Source organism: Barbus barbus, assembly GCF_936440315.1.
Source record: "Barbus barbus genome assembly, chromosome: 40".
Lineage (NCBI taxonomy): Eukaryota > Metazoa > Chordata > Actinopteri > Cypriniformes > Cyprinidae > Barbus > Barbus barbus.
The window spans coordinates 6,107,876-6,124,232 of NC_136718.1; the positions used below are offsets into that span (position 1 = coordinate 6,107,876).

The following is a 16,357-nucleotide window of genomic DNA, read 5'->3' on the forward strand; positions in this document are numbered from 1 at the left end:
ATGACACATCATTTTGATATTTTCATGTCTGAGAAAAATTTGGGATTAAATGGGTTAAGAAAGAAAAGCACAGTAGATGGTAGGCTGCCTAAACATAAGCAAAAGCGTCGTAACAATTCCTTTAATACATACAATTTCACTTTTGTGGCCTGTTTTGCCTCTCAAGGACCAGTGCTGTGTTTAAAATGTTTTAGGCTGGCTTATCAAACCGCAAAAAAAGGATATGTCAACTTTACCCAGTCTTATATTCATGAAAAATACGCTTGTCCTGGGGAAACACTTCAATCTTTTGGTTAAATATTAAGTCAAGAGTTATACAACAGTATTAAAATACTAGCATTTTACGTCTCAATGACTAAACATTTGTAAGTGAGGTTTGATTCAACCTAAGCAAAAAAAAAAAAAACGATAATCAAACCATGATAAGTGGCCACGTAAGAAACTACAATACCCATGATGCACTGGGAGGTAAAACCGCGCGTCGGTCGCACAATGAATGACGTATGAACATTAGCGGGCAGAATCAAAACCCAGAAAGTCATTCAGACGGTGTTTACTTAGCAGCAACAACATCAGTAAGTGAAGATAACAAGCTAAATACCTCATACAATTGTCGATTAAATTATTTTGCTTATATAGGAAAACATCTTGACAAACTCCATTGTAGTCTAACGTTACATTGATTAACACTCGGCTGCTGCTGCTGAAGGGAAACGTGCTATTATTAATGCGTATTGTGAACGTGGCAAGTGACGAGTATTGGAAATATTGTTCGCTTAATAACTGTGTGGTGTTGATGTAGGCAGTCGTTATGCAGAGAATGAGTCGTCTGAAGCGGGAGCTGCAGCTCCTCAGTGCTGAGCCTCCTCCAGGAGTGTCCTGCTGGCAGATCGAGGGACGGGTGGATGAACTACAAGCCCGTCAGTCTGCTCTCATATGAGATTTAATACTGACACAAGATCAAACATTACACATTGACAGCATCCCCTCCTGTGTTTTGATACAGAAATTGTCGCAGGTGCAAACACTCCATATGAAGGAGGCGTGTTCACACTGGAAATCAACATACCTGAGAGGTGAGACTACTAAATGATCTCAACATTATCATACTGTTTCAATAAACTGATTTTTGATATGCCTAAAGGAATAGTTCACTCAAAAATACATTTTCTAAAAATGTAGTCACCCTCAGGCCATCCAAGATGTAGATGGGTTTATTTCATCAGAATAGTTTTGGAGAAATTTGGCATTACATCACTTGCACATCACCAATGGATCCTCTGCAATGAGAGTTCAAACAGCTGATAAAAACATCACAATTCATAGCTTTCAGTCACGAAGACTTGGAGGGCAAAACATCCATAGAACTGCAGCACAAGCGTGTCAATGTTTCCCAGCCGCAAATATTTAGATCACCTCTCAAAAGAAAGGTATTTCTGAAAAAAATGCAAGTTTTGGTCATATTAAGCACCCGCGGCAATATTTCAGTCATAAACAGTGCGACAAAACATTGTAAAAACACTTAAAGTGCCGTAATATATTTAAAACGGTAATATTAAAAGGTCAAATTCAGTATTCACCATATTAATGATGCATAGTTTACAGATGAGGCTGGATATTGTGCATATTGATTGCATATCAGTGCATAATGATTGGCCGAATACCTCAAGCGTGTAACGGAAATGTTACGCCCCTCACCGTATTGTGATGCCGTTTCCGTGACTTATACTGTCTTTAAACATTACCATGTCTGCATTTGTGATCGGAGAAACGACAAACAACAAGCACTACTCTACACTGCTCAAAACTCGCGTTTGAACAGCCAGTAGGTGAGGTGGTTTAATGAGATTTCACTCTTTTAATGTTGGTGTGTAATGTTGCTGTTTGAGCATAAACAATATCTGCAAAGTTACAAAAACGACTGGTAAGGGACTACAATACTACAACCAGTTACTTCCCGGGTCCGATACGTCACGAACCCAGACAAACCCGGGAACACACAACGAAGGGGGCGAGGCCATGTTGTGCTGCTTTAGAGAAGAGGAAGAGAAAACTAGGGGTGCACGTAAAATCTATTCATATATGAATCAGGATTCTGTCTTCTAAGGATTCTAATGGATTCACAAGTTTCAAAATCAATGTTCTAAAACAGCGAAATACTGTTCCTCGCATCCCCTGCTCTGCATCTCCCTCCCTCTCCCTCTCTCTCTCAGATCATCAGTTCAGTGAATACACTTATTTTCACATACTGTAGCTATGAGAAGCGTTATACATGGACGCGTGTGCGGTTGCCGTACTGTATTAAAGCTTTAATCAAAATAGAACCGTATATTAAGCTAACAGAAGCAGTAGCATTTACAAATAACAGCGTATCTAAAAGTATGAGACAACAACAAACAAAAAACTTAGGCCTACCATTAAAAGCCACGTTTGCACAGGTTCTGCGCGATCCTCTTCACTAACATCCTCTGCGTCTCAATCAGGCTCAAACTGATACGCAATATAGACGATGCCATTGTTTACAATACAACCGGAGCACATGCCGCTGAGCTGAGGGGCGGGACGTTTAGACTCGCACTAGAGACGGTTTAGCCAATCACAACACACTGGGCCAGCTAACCAATCAGAGCCCATTGCGTATTTCTGAGGGACGGGCTTCATAAAACCAGGAAATGATCAGGGCGTTTATCAGAGAAGAGACAGAGGGTTGAACTGTTCTGGAACAGTGTTGTAAATGCAGCTTAACCATTTATTTCTAGTTGTGTCCTGTTTTGGAAGGCCAAACAAAGTACTTTCACAATTAAATACAGCGTCTCCAGGACACGGCGCCAGCGGCAACAACAATACTACAGCGAGAATAAAAATCACACCCTCTTTGTTTGCGTATACATTTGGGTGGTGTTATGCAAATCTTCCCACACCGTGACGTAGACGTCTGGGGGCTTGTTTAAATGAGCCATTTTAGGAGGGCGTGGACAAGTCTTAACTTTATTAAAGAATATCTCTTTGGGTTTGAGACTTTATTCTTTGCAACTTTAGGGATCTTATCTATGTATGAACAGCTTGTAACACTCTAAAGAGAAAGGAAAACTTGAAATCGCATCATATGACCCCTTTAATGTCTTAGGAAGTGAAAAGTTGTGTGTTTGTAAGAAAACTAATTCATCAAGGCTTTTTTTTAAACTTCAAAACAGTGCTTCCAGTTAAAATACAAGTCCTCTATCCTTAATGTTGCTTTCTACAGTAAAAAAAGTAGTTTTGTCTGAATCAGGAGAGAAATCTGTACAGATCAAGCTAATATGTTGGTGGATTTTAATGTGAGAGGACAACAGGGGATGAACTTTTTAACTGAAGGGAGTGTTATTATGGATTATGCACTCGCATTATTAAATGTCTCGATGGATTTTTGGAATGATAAATTTCTCCAAATCTGTTCCAATGATGAAACAAACTCATCTACAACTGAGTACTGATTTACAGCGAAGTTTCATTTTTGTTAAAACAATTTTTTTAACACTTCTCTCATGTTTGAAGGTATCCGTTTGAACCTCCAAAGATGCGTTTTCTGACACCCATCTATCACCCCAACATTGATAATGCAGGACGCATTTGTCTTGATGCTCTGAAACTGCCACCAAAGGTAAAGACTGAAAAAAAATGAATCAACATCTAATTCAATAAATATAGGCTTAATTTAAATTTTTAAAAATATAATTTTTATCATTTTGTTTGTTTTAAAGTATGACATTTGTAGTCATATTAACTTTTGAAAGTAGACATTTTTTATGCATATATGTTGTGATTGTCAGTTGTCACATGTTGATACTCGTATGCATTTGGTTTCAAAGGGAGCTTGGAGGCCATCGCTCAACATTTCTACAGTGCTCACCTCCATACAGTTACTGATGGCCGAACCAAACCCAGACGACCCACTCATGGCTGATATAGTGAGTTTTACATAAGTTCCCTCAGTTTTTAAAGGTCAAGTGTGTAAATTCTGGAATTGAAATCTGTTTGTTTGAAGAACCTGGCATAACATTGGCTGAACCAGTGGCTTGAATTGGGCTGGGGATTAGCTGTTTGTTCAAAAACATTATTTTATTTTGTGCCACCTTCACACTTCTGACTGTTAATTATGGAAGCCTGTTTCTGCCACTGAAAAAATAAATAAAGTTAATTGTGACTTTTTTCTCATAATTGCAAACTCACAATTGTGTGAAATAAAGACAGAATTTCAAGTTAAAAAGTTACCTTTTTAAATTACCTTTTTACGTTTTCATTCAGTGGCAGAAATAAGCATTCATAATTATTGCTCTCACATTACTCTTAAATTAATATACCTGGCATACTTTCCAGTCCTCAGAATTTAAATACAACAAACCACTATATCTAGAAAAGGCAAAGAAATGGACGGCTGAACATGCAATACAGAAGAACAAGGTAAGATTGTTTTATTTAAACTTGCAGCAATGGTTAAGTCCAACATTTCATTCACTAACATTACACACATCAGACACTCGGGGGAGCCGGTGTCCTTTCATTGCTTCAGTCTGATGGCACGGTCTTGTGTTTGAAGGGTTGTGTGGAGATGGAAGAAAAGACTCCTGAGAATAAAAATAAGAAAACTGCACACAAGAGAGAGGCACTTACTGCACAGGAGAATTTAGAGCACACCAAGAAATTATGCATGCAGTAGGTTTATATTTTACAAATTACTGATTTTAAGTTTGTTATACAAATCATTTTCTGTGGTATTTTTTTTTTCTTGTTTACAGTTGGTTATATGAATGTAATGAAATAAATTTAATGTTACCCTACGTTTGCATCTCCCTGAGTTATTCATTAGTCTTCAATTTAAAAACATTTCTTAATACAAATTTAATCTTTAATGAATAAGTCTATTAAAAAGTATTCCATACTAGATCAGAGGTAGTTATATTGTATAACACAATAGGTAACTTACTTTACAATCTGTGAAAGATCTCAACCAAGCTTTATTACAAGCTTATCAAATCACTAACAATCATGATCTGTTGACTTGTGGTCTTATGTTTAACACAGTGTAAACATGTAAAACTTGAGCTTTTATTGTGACCGGTTTTTAAAAATAAAATGGTATGCTACGTTGGTTGTTGTTTTTTTAATAGTGTAAGAGTTGATCTTTATCACGGTAACGTTGGTTGTAGGATCAGTTATTTGTTCTTTTGCTCCTGCCTGCGCTCTCGTGAAGCATCAGCTGTCTGAAGATAAAACTAGAAGAAATAACTTTATATTACTATTACACTGCTCTGTGGAATACTCGATTCTGATTGGTCAGTCACCACATTCCGAGGTATGTTATTCGCCAATAACAACCAGTAAACACTATTAACACAAGCTCATCCAGGTAACTGCAGCTAGTGCTATTTGCTTGCTGGGAACATTCTTATTTGTGGAAGCTTCACATTTGGTTTGCTAATAAAATATTAAAACTCGAATCAATATTCTCTGTACAAATATTTAATAGTGCCATCGTGGTATCGCAGACTCGCTTTCTCGTGATCGTTTTGTACGATTTTAAAACAGTTTCGTCTTAAATCAATATCTTAGCAACTGCTTTCTTCACGGAAACTTGTTTAAATATTTCAACTCAAATCAATACAGTGTCTAATTATTTAGTTTTGTGGCAAGTAGCCATGTAATAAGCAGGATAATGTACATCCAGTCAGTTATTATTGCAAAGTAAAGCCCTTCAGGCAAAACATTTAGGCAAACTTGTTAAACACCAGATACAGAATTGTCTGAAAATGCCTGACAGTATAGTTTTGTGTCTGATGTAGTTTTGTGCATTTTTGCTGCTTTGGAGTTAAATGAGTGGACTTTACTGTAGTATATCACCGTCATAATGAGGATAGCTGCAAAGCCACTAGAAGGCAAGCCAACCTTTAGCCAAAAAAGCGTAACTGCTAATGGAAAGGAGAACAGAGGCCATTTTTTTTCAATGGATGTCAATGGAGGGGAGTACGGTGGCCGAGAAGTGCAAAACAAATCACGATTCTCAAAACAAAATACCAAATTGCAAAAGCAAATGCAAATCTAAAAAACAAAATAACAATTCAGAAAACATTATAACAATAAGAAAACACAATGACAAATCCGAAAACAAATTAACAAGTCAGAAAACGCAACGACAAATCAGACAGCGCCATTGGTTTGGGAATAGATTACTCATCGCTGATTGGACGAGACATCTGTCAATCAAGGTGTACAAGAAGAACGAGAAGAACAGCAGAGTCAACTATTGAACACGTCAGCTCCAGTGGTGCAGACGGTAGCGCGCGTTATTGTGTTTTTGGATGTGATCGAGTCCGCCTTTTGCCAAAGTTTTTTTTTTCAAATCTCGTATCACATCGGAAAGGCATTTATTTTTTTTATTGTACCAATAAGGTGGCATCCATTTGAATTAAAATTATAATTTACACTCAATACGTTATTATTGCACAGTTTTTTTTTTTTTTTTTTTTACTGCAATACTGAGGTGCAGATAATTGCCACTATTTGCAACAAGCAGTATACATAACACAAAATCCTGCTATTTTAACAGTGTAAATGGGTATTTGCACTTAGTTAAATAGCCTCTATCGCTGTTTACAGTGCAAATAGCTGCTGCACAAAAATATATATGCATGTACATTTACAACACTATACTCTGTATTATATTACCTTTGAATCAGAATACAAAAAAAAAACTTGTTAACGCTAATGCGAGGGTGTTTCTAATACAGTGTTTATGGGAGTGACGGTACATTTGACATAGTTCTGTCAAATAGCGATAGCAGCTAACCTCAGTATTGTAGTAAAAAACCAGTATGCAATAATAACGTATGGAGTGTAAATTATCATTTTAATTCAAATGGATGCCACCTTATTGGTACAATAAAGCTCTCCCTACACCCACTCTAACCTTACCCGATGCTTTATTTTCAACTTTTGGATTATTTCCTTAATTTTTATTGAAAATAAATGCCTTTCCGATGCGATACGAGACTTGAAAAGGAAGGAAGAAAAAAAAAAAACTTCCAAAAACACAATGATACGCGCGCTACCATCTGCACCACTGGAGCTGACGTGTTCAATAGTTGACACTGCTGTTCTTCTCGTTCTTCCTGTACACCTTGATTGACAGATTTCTCGTCCAATCAGCGATGAGTAATCTATTCCCAAACCAATGGCGCTGTCTCAAACTATACCTATCTCTTCCGGTTTGTCTGATTTGTTGTTGTGATTTCTGACTTGTTAATTTGTTTTCGGATTTGTTCATTTGTTTTCGGATTTGTCATTGTGTTTTCTTATTGTTATAATGTTTTTGGAATTGTTGTTGTGTTTTCTGAATTGTTATTTTGTTTTTTAGATTTGCGTTTGTAATTTGTTATTTTGTTTTCAGAATCGTGATTTGTTTTGCACTTCTCGGCCACCGTAGGGGAGGCTTCTCTATGCTGAATAAACAGCTTTTTAGAGGAAACAGCTCATCGTTTAATGAATCGATCAGCTAACATTCAACATGTTTTACACTAAAGAATACTTTTGGATTGAACTATTTTAGAGTTTGCACCAAAAAAACAAACAAAGCCGTTTTATAAGAGTGTTGCATATTTGATGCATCGAGAAAATAATTGAATCATTACAACCCTAATAGAAGTCAATGTAATCAGAAAACCACAGGAGTCGGTGACAGACAAATCATAAAAGCTGTGAAAAAGAACCCTAAAATGAACCCTAAAAAATGTGTCTGTAAAATCACCAACAGCACTCTTAAAAATAAAGGTGCTTAAAAGGTTCCATTTTTGGTTCCAAAAAGAAGCATTCAGTCAAAGGTTATTTAAAGAACCATCTCTTTCTTACCTTTTTATAATCTGAAGAACCTTCTTTCACCACAAAGAACCTTTTGTGAAACAGAAAGGTTCTTTATTGAACCATTTAGAGAAAAATTGTCTTCTACGGCATCGTGAAGCACCTTTATTTTTATTTTTAAGAGTGAACCTCCAGAAAGCTGGGGTGATGCTCTGACAATCTACTGTCCTCAGGAGACTTTGACACAGAATTACAGATGCTACAGCAAGATGCAAACCTCTGACCAGCACCAAAAATAGAAAGGCAAGATCAAAAAAGAAGGTAAGCCAGTGGAGTTTTGGAACTAGGTTTTATGGACAGATGAGACAAAGATCTCTAATCTAATTTTAGAATTTATCTAATTGATGAGAAAGCAAAAGTGTGGAGGAAAAAAGGGAACTGCAAATGATCCTAAGCATACAACCTCATCTGTAAAGTATGGTGGAGGTGGAATCATGACATGCATGGCTGTCTCTGGAACAGGCCCTCTCAACTTTATTGATGACTTAATGTATGACGACAGCTGCAGAATGAATTTGGAAGGGTACAAAACAATCTTGGCTACCAATATTCAAGAAAATGAGACCAGAGAGCGCTTCATATTTCATCAGGACATTGACCCAAAACACGCTGCCAGTTCAGGCAAGGAGTTTATCAGGGCAAAGAAATGAAACGTCTTAGATTGTCCAAGTAAATCTCCAGATTTAAATCCGACTGAGCATGAATTTAAGTCGTTTTTCTAAATGTGATTTAGAAGAAAAAAAACAACTAATTTTAAGATATGTCAATTAACTGATATGCTTTCAGTTAAAACAGCTCAAACATGCATTTTAGTCCAGTCCCTGTCTGTGAAACTGCTGGTAATAATGTTGTCCTTTTTATTTGGTAAAAGGTGTATGTTTTGGAGCACCCAATAACAAAATGTGACATTTTATACTTTTGTCTCGGGTTCATCTTGTAAACATATTTACAGATGTCTTGATTACTACAAAGTACTGCAAAGCGATTTTGTCTTTGCTGTCACAATACTTATGGAGGGCACTGTATATACATACCGTGGTGGCCAGAATTATTAGAACACTAGTATTTTCAATGGTTTTAAGTCCGTTTTTTTTTTTACTTTTGCTGTAGTGTGTATGTCAGTTTACATTTCCAAACATTCATTTAGCCATTAATTGTAATAATCCAGTGAGATTTTTGTTTGCACAAGGAATCTGACTACAGCCGGTGCCCCACACAAAGATCTGATCTCACCATCATCCAGTCTGTCTGGAATGACATGAAGAAACGGAACAAATTGAGACAGACTAAATCCAGAAGAACTGTAAATGTCTCCAAGATGCTTCAAAGAGATCTACCTGCAAAGCCAGTCACCTAACTCTTGTCGCTCTCATTTACTACTAAGCGGATTACTGCTTACAGACTTCCCGATTGCCTGGGACCTGAAACATACTGTAGCTTTGCAGGTAGGTTTCTTGAAGCATCTTGAATCATGCGCCTGTCCTCACTGTCCTATAGAGTTTAGCTCCAAACCCAGTTAAACACACCTGGTCCAGCTAATCAAGGTCTTACTATAAACTAAAGTTGGAGCTAAAATCTCCAGGACAGTGGCCCTGCAGGACCGAGTTTGATCATCCCTGTTTCAGATTGTACCTCAGTGTCATGCTTACCTTATGCTCTAGGAGGCGCTCTAGGATATTCATTTAAATAAAAAAGTGTGTGAGATTGTCCAAACAACACGAGAGCTGTCATATTACAGTACCAACACATATTTTCACGATAGCTTTATATATGCAAAATAATATCACATCAGTGATGTTATGAGTTACATATTGAAGCATTTATGGAAGAAATGCATTTAAAGGACCAATGTATACCGGGTTTGTCATCACTGAATAAGAGAACGAGAAAGAATGAGAGAAACCTCTCATGATTTTTATCTGCTGGGAACCTAAAAATTCAATATAAATTCAACACTTGTTTTCTATGTAGTGATTAGTCTCGTGGTTGTTGACAAAGATGAAGAGGTTCCCCCTCTTCACACGCCTTTATGGACACAAACACCTCCTGCTTTTCAGGTCAATCATTTTTCTTCTAGTTCTGGTTGGCTGAACTCAAATGGAGACAGTAAAATATTATCGGGCAATGTTAACATTCCACCTGAGCTGTAATCGCAGCTTGCATGCCAGATACAATCATCACTTACTTTACCTGTGTTTTTGTTTCTCTCTCTCTCTCTCTCCCTCTGTTGGTGTACATATCATGGTGTGTTGCATGAATCCAAACACAGCTTAACAAGTGCTATCTCATCTCAGTCCTCTCTTTCTACTCTGCTGTTGTGAACTGATAACTTGCATGCTAAATTTCCATCAAAGGAATACCTATCCTATAAAGACTGTTCGGAATAGAATACTAGATTACTGTATATATCACGGTATTTTGTCTCTACAAAAAAGTTCCGAAAGGGATAGCGATGCAATAGAATAAGCGTTTTTGGTTCCCCAAAGAACCCTTCAGTAAACAATTCTCAAAAGAACCTTTTTTTCTTAGTGGAAAAAAATAATTACATATAAATAACCTGAAGAACCTTTTTCCACTATAAAGCAGCTTTTGTACATTAAAAAAATATATATATTCACACAGGCAATAGCAATAGTTTTTTCATGGAACCATCGATGCCAATATAGAACCTTGCTTTTAAGAGTCTAGAATGTGAAATAGAATGCACTTTGCAACAATAACAATTTCAAACAGCAATAATGCCACAGTTTTGCCACATGACCTAATTTATGCTGTGAGTATGGTCCATTTAGCAACTTGATAAACTTATTTTTTCATCAAATTCAAAGTCAACAATGCAAGATCAGGCATGATTTATACTGCCTATACATGGTAGTGAAATGTTCTAAAAATGCGCTCAGCTTCCTCTCAAGACTACTTAGCTGTCTCTTATTTGCTTCTGTGCACGTTCTATCAACTGCAGCTTTTCAGTTTTTCAGTTTGATTTACATCACAAAGTAGGCCTTAGAACCACAATTAAGTACAAAATATCCCTGCAAAAACACATCTTGAGTCAATTGATTTCCAAGTATTTACTAGCACACTTTGAATGTGATCATCAGAGGCATTTAAAGAGTTTAGATTCTAACCCTATAACCCGTCTGACTTGTCCCAAAGTAGCACATGCAACAAGTCTTTGCCTGGAAATAATTGAAGCAATCAAATTTGAGACAATCGATAATTTATCATCTTTATTTATTGCTTTTAATTCATGCCCCCTCCTTGTCTTTGCTTCTATAATTGGACTGCCAATGGCAAAACTTAAAATAGAATCCAAAATAAGATCCTTTTCTTTCCTCTGTTCTCCCTGGCAGGCTCTGACTCGTGAATGTGTTATCATGTATACTAGCTGACTGTATTTTATACTGTCAACGTGATTCTCACGAGTAAGCCAACATGAATTCAGCTTGCTGTCTTTGGGGTAAACATTCTGGGACATGAACTCTTGTGCAGGTTCACAGGTAAATGTCTTGAGGTAACGGCATTTCAAAACTAAGAAAGAAAAAAATAAACGTAATAATAAAATATTGAGAATAAAACCTAAACTAAAACTCCATACATTTTTTTTTTTTTTTTTTTTAAGTGTTGTATTTTACAGTCCTCAAATCATGAGCTTGTTTGTTTCTCTTTTCATTGGTAGACAATAAAACAGGTGAAAAATATGCTAAGAAATTCATAAACTTAATATGTAGGATGGGCTAGAGCCATTTCTACAAGAGTAACCACACTTTGGCTATCTACTTATTTTTCAACATGAATGTAACTATTTCTTGTTAATGTGCAAGACTTCCGATTCAGCTAGGTAGCCTACAGTAAGAAGTGCAGTACAAAGTGGTATAATAAACAGTAAAACTATCTGCATGACAAACCAATGTGTTTTTGATTATGATAATACAATAAAATAATGTTTAGGTGCAGCATAAAATCTTTTTTTTTCTTTTTTTTACAGCTATAATACTGAACGGCTGCACTGGAAGCCTCGTACATCGAATTTGAAAATGACCGCACCCACGTTCTTACGTTAAAACTATAGTGGATATTGTGAAGAGTTTGAATGGCTGAAGTGGGTATCATGCACAAATGCTATGAGATATATACGACAGTTAATGGAGTACTGTTAGCTACACCAGTTAAGCTCATGTAGGGCTATTCAAATTTAATTTAGCAAAGCGGCCTTCCAATTCTGCGTTGACCCTGGAAGTTGAACTACTTTCATAAATGGAAGTAGAAAAATGCTGAGTAACCTAATATATTCAGTAACTAAAATGTTACAACTAATTTTTTTATTTATTATTATTATAACATTTATTTAACCAGGAAAGAAAAAACTCACTGAGATTACAATCTCTTTTTCAGGAGTGTCCTGGTCAAGATAGGCGGCCCAAATTGACAAATACATATAACAAACAATCACATACAATACACAAAATACTACACTAAAAAAGAAAATCGCTAAAAATACAGCCATTAGAAACATTTGCAAATATCCAAGTCTTTCTCCAAACCACTTAAAAGTATTTTAAAAATATCTAATAGGCACCAACTGATTTAACCTTAATTTAATTTGAAGACAATTCCAGTCCAAAGGGGCAGCATATTTAAAAACCTTAGTACCTAAATTAGTTCTAGCAGAGGGTACATTGAAATTATAATACATTTGTGAATGAAGTGAATAATTACCAACTGTTTTTTGTTGAATCAAACAACAGAGATACTGTGGTTGAAGAGGTGTTAGTGAGGCCAGCAGGGGGTGCTCACCCTGCGGTCTGTGTGGGTCCTAACGCCCTGGTATAGTGACGGGGGACACTATACTGTCAAAAAGCACCGTCTTTCGGATGAGACGTTAAACCGAGGTCCTGACTCTCTGTGGTCATTAAAAATCCCATGGCACTTCTCGTAAAGAGTAGGGGTGTAACCCTGGTGTCCTGGCCAAATTCCCTCTACTGGCCCTTATCAATCATGGCCTCCTAATAATCCCCATACACTTGATTGGTTCAATGACTCTCTCTCCTCTCCACCTGTAGCTGGTGTGTGGTGAGCGCACTGGCGCCGTTGTGCTGTGGCTGCCGTCGCATCATCCAAGTGGATGCTGCACACTGGTGGTGGTTGAGGAGAGACCCCCCCCACATGATTGTAAAGCGCTTTGGGTGTACAGCTATACACAAAGCACTATATAAATGCATCATTTTTCTTCGAACCGCAAGAGAGGACCAAGCAACTCTACTTTATAATGTACAATGATGTGTTAAATGTTTACAATCAGTTATAAACCTTAAGGCATCATGATACACAGCATCTAAAGAGGAAAGAAGATAAGATGGTGCATGTTGATACACTACATCCCCATAATCAAGAATGGGTAAGAATGTTGAAGATATTTAAGCCTAGATGTTGTTCAAAAGAATAACACTTGCAGTAGTGCTTTTGTAACACTCTGTGTGATATTGCTTAAATATGATAAAAGAAAACTATAATTCAAACGTCTTTCTGTTACACTGTGGAGCTTCTGTCACTACAACAAATTCCTTGTATGTGTAAACATACTTGGCCAATAAAGCTCATTCTGATTCTGAAATAAATAATGTTATGTTCAAGCCGTTTCCCGTTTGATATAGGCTTTGTTTAATTTTTTTGGTCTTTAAACCCTGGCTTTCTCACTGACACACTGACTAGTGAGGCAAATTTCTACAGGAATGGCCTGGCAACCATACATAACGTACTTGGTTACTAATGTAACCTCTGTTCCCTTAGATACAGGAACGAGTACTAATGGAACGAACTAATGGCTCGGCAGCGGAGCCATCTGGCTATATAAGCAGGCATTTCGCCATAGGATCCCAGGTAAATTCGACTGAAGCGACGACACCGAGTCATGTAGCATCATGGCGTGGCAAGGAACGCAGTACTCATTCCCGTATCGAAGGGAACCGAGGTTACGTTAGTAACCGAGTACGTTCCTTATCGATACTTTCACTCATACTGCGTCGCTAGATGCTATAGAGAACTAATTAAATCCTGCTGTGTCATGAAGAGGAACGACAGATACATCTGACCTTGAGCCACTCGGGCTCAGAGGGCCCAAGTATAAGCAGGGTGAATCCTGCAGAAGGCATGAGGGCTGAACTCACCGAGGTCAACCCAGCCTTGAATTGTCGTTCCAACAGTTCTGTACAGCCTCAGCACTTATAGGCCTTAGGCAGGCATGTGACTCTTAAGCAAATAGGATCCGAGCCTGTAAGGCCAGAATGTCCAAGCTATAGAACCTGGTGAAAGTGGACGGTGAGGCCAAGCCGGCCGCCGCACAAATGTCTGCTGTGGACAAGCTGCTAAACCGTGCCCAGGAACAGGCCAGGCCTCTTGTTGAGTGGGCTCATACTCCTGTGGGGCATTGCAGGCCCAGGGAGGAGTATGCTAGCGTGGTAGCATTAATTAGCCAATGAGCCCCCTTGGAGCAGCCACCAAAGCATACAAAGAGTTGTTCCGACTGTCTGAAGGCAGCGGAACGCTCAATGTAAATTCTCAGTGCCCTGACAGGGCAGAGAAGGTTCAACTCCTGGTCCTCCAACGAAGGAGGACGCGCAGAGAGTGTGATAACCTGTGCTCTAAACGGAATGCAAAGGTTTCAGTACGACTTTGTAGTCGTTAGGCCCAAATTCAAGGCAGGCAGGGCTTACCGAGAGCGCATGCAGCTCACCAACTTGTTTGACCGATGCTAACTTGAGTGCTCTCTGTGGGAAGATCCCATGTAGGGACTGTGGGGGACCGAGGAGGATTGAGCCTTCTGGATCCCCTCAGAAACCGGACAACCATGTTCCTGCCCACCGACTGTCCTGCTATAGGAGTGTGTGAAGCTGCTATAGCTGCCACATAGACTTTGAGCATGGAAGGGGAGTAGTCCTTGTCCAACAACTCTTGTAAGTTACAACTCTTGTATTGCGGTTACGTTGCAATACTGGAAATATTTCTGTTTTAAACCATGAAGGCGAGCCAATGGATATCACACAAGCAACGTGCAAACTTAACAGTTATGCCGGTGAACGTCTTAACTTCAGTCATACAGAAAGTGAAAGTAAAAAACTGACAGTTTTCTAACGCTGCAACAGCGCATATTCTTTCAGAGACGACAAGAGATGAATCTACTTCAACGTGCTGATAACAGTATAAATGAATAGACTCATTTAAAAGGCCCCATCCACAACAACCCCCACCACTTCCCGGTCCGCAAGACTTTTTCAAACCTTAACCTGGTCCGTGTGTATAAAAGGTTGGAGACCCCTGATATAGCACATGTCATACACAATGGTAATTCAAAGTGCTTTACAAACAGATGTTCGAAGAGGACGGGAGATTCATCTCTGTGTGGCGAGGGCCAGGCACGCAGGGTCTGAGCCGGCGTGAGCCTAGCGACGCAGTACGAGTGAAAGTATCGATAGGGAACTCTGTAACAACAACAGAGAACACATTTGTAATGCCATGAAAAAGCATCCAGCAACACCTTAGTAACGTATTAGCTAATACTACCACGAAATATTGTTCAGAAACCCTAAGCAATGCCTGCATATATTTTACTTGATAAGTAAGCCTATTAAAAGCCCTTTCATACAATGCTACATATACATAAAACATTTTGAACACTAAAGTCTGGGTTTAGAAATATAGAAACTGAGAGTTGTTTTGCTAGCTGTTTGCTTTTATTCTAAGACGTTCCCTCAAGTGAACTAAGCAGGTGGTCATAGCAGCCAGATATGACTGCGTTTACCCGTAATTGTCTGTTCCCAGCCTCTGTAAGTGGGTAGAACCAGGTCTCCAGTTTCTCCCTCTCATCAGGCAGCCGCTGAATGGACTTCCGTGCTTGACGGAGCTCGAATAACCTGTGGCAGATTCAGACAGGTGAGAGCCAGGTAACTGCTTCCCTTTTGTGCCTTAAAAGATTGCCGATGCTTGGATAGTGTGTGTGTGGGTGGATATGAGATTGAGTGGGGAGTATAGGCCTTTGATCTTCAGGGGCAGGGAACGGGGCAAATCTTGCAGCGGTCCCTGTAGCTCCAGCCGTATAGGTAACCCAACCCTGTTTTGGCCTCAGACTCAGCGAGCAGGTGCCCAGAGGTGGGAACTGTTTGCAGAGCTGTGTTTGGTGACAGCACGTCTAACTTTCAACTTCTCCTTTACTGCCGGCACATTGTTCACAAATCCCTGCTTTTCAGCGTCTGAGCTTTTCATTGCTTGTTTTTTCTGTTTTGCTCTTCAGGAGAAATAGTGAGAGCAGATTTCATTCATGCTGTACAGAAAAACACAAACCTCACAGTCACAAAGCACTGCAAAAATGTTGTCTTAGTATATTCTTTAGCTAGTTGTCCTGTATAATAATCTAAATATTGCATTTGTAGGTCTAAATAACAGTTTAGTTGACTAGTAGCACTGAATATTC

General features: G+C 38.5%; 2 protein-coding genes across 2 annotated transcripts in view; both read left to right on the forward strand.

Moving 5' to 3' along the window:
- Positions 1 to 16,357, forward strand: part of LOC306859737 (uncharacterized protein) — a 708,874-nt gene that overhangs the window by 600,537 nt on the left and 91,980 nt on the right. The window lies entirely within an intron of this gene.
- LOC306859493 (ubiquitin-conjugating enzyme E2 T-like) lies at positions 488 to 5,127 on the forward strand. Its single transcript, XM_079400535.1, has 7 exons — positions 488 to 575; positions 803 to 920; positions 1,007 to 1,076; positions 3,535 to 3,640; positions 3,849 to 3,947; positions 4,357 to 4,440; positions 4,577 to 5,127. Exons 1-7 carry the CDS (start codon positions 504 to 506, stop codon positions 4,694 to 4,696), a joined length of 669 nt encoding a protein of 222 aa, XP_079256661.1. The 5' UTR covers positions 488 to 503; the 3' UTR covers positions 4,697 to 5,127.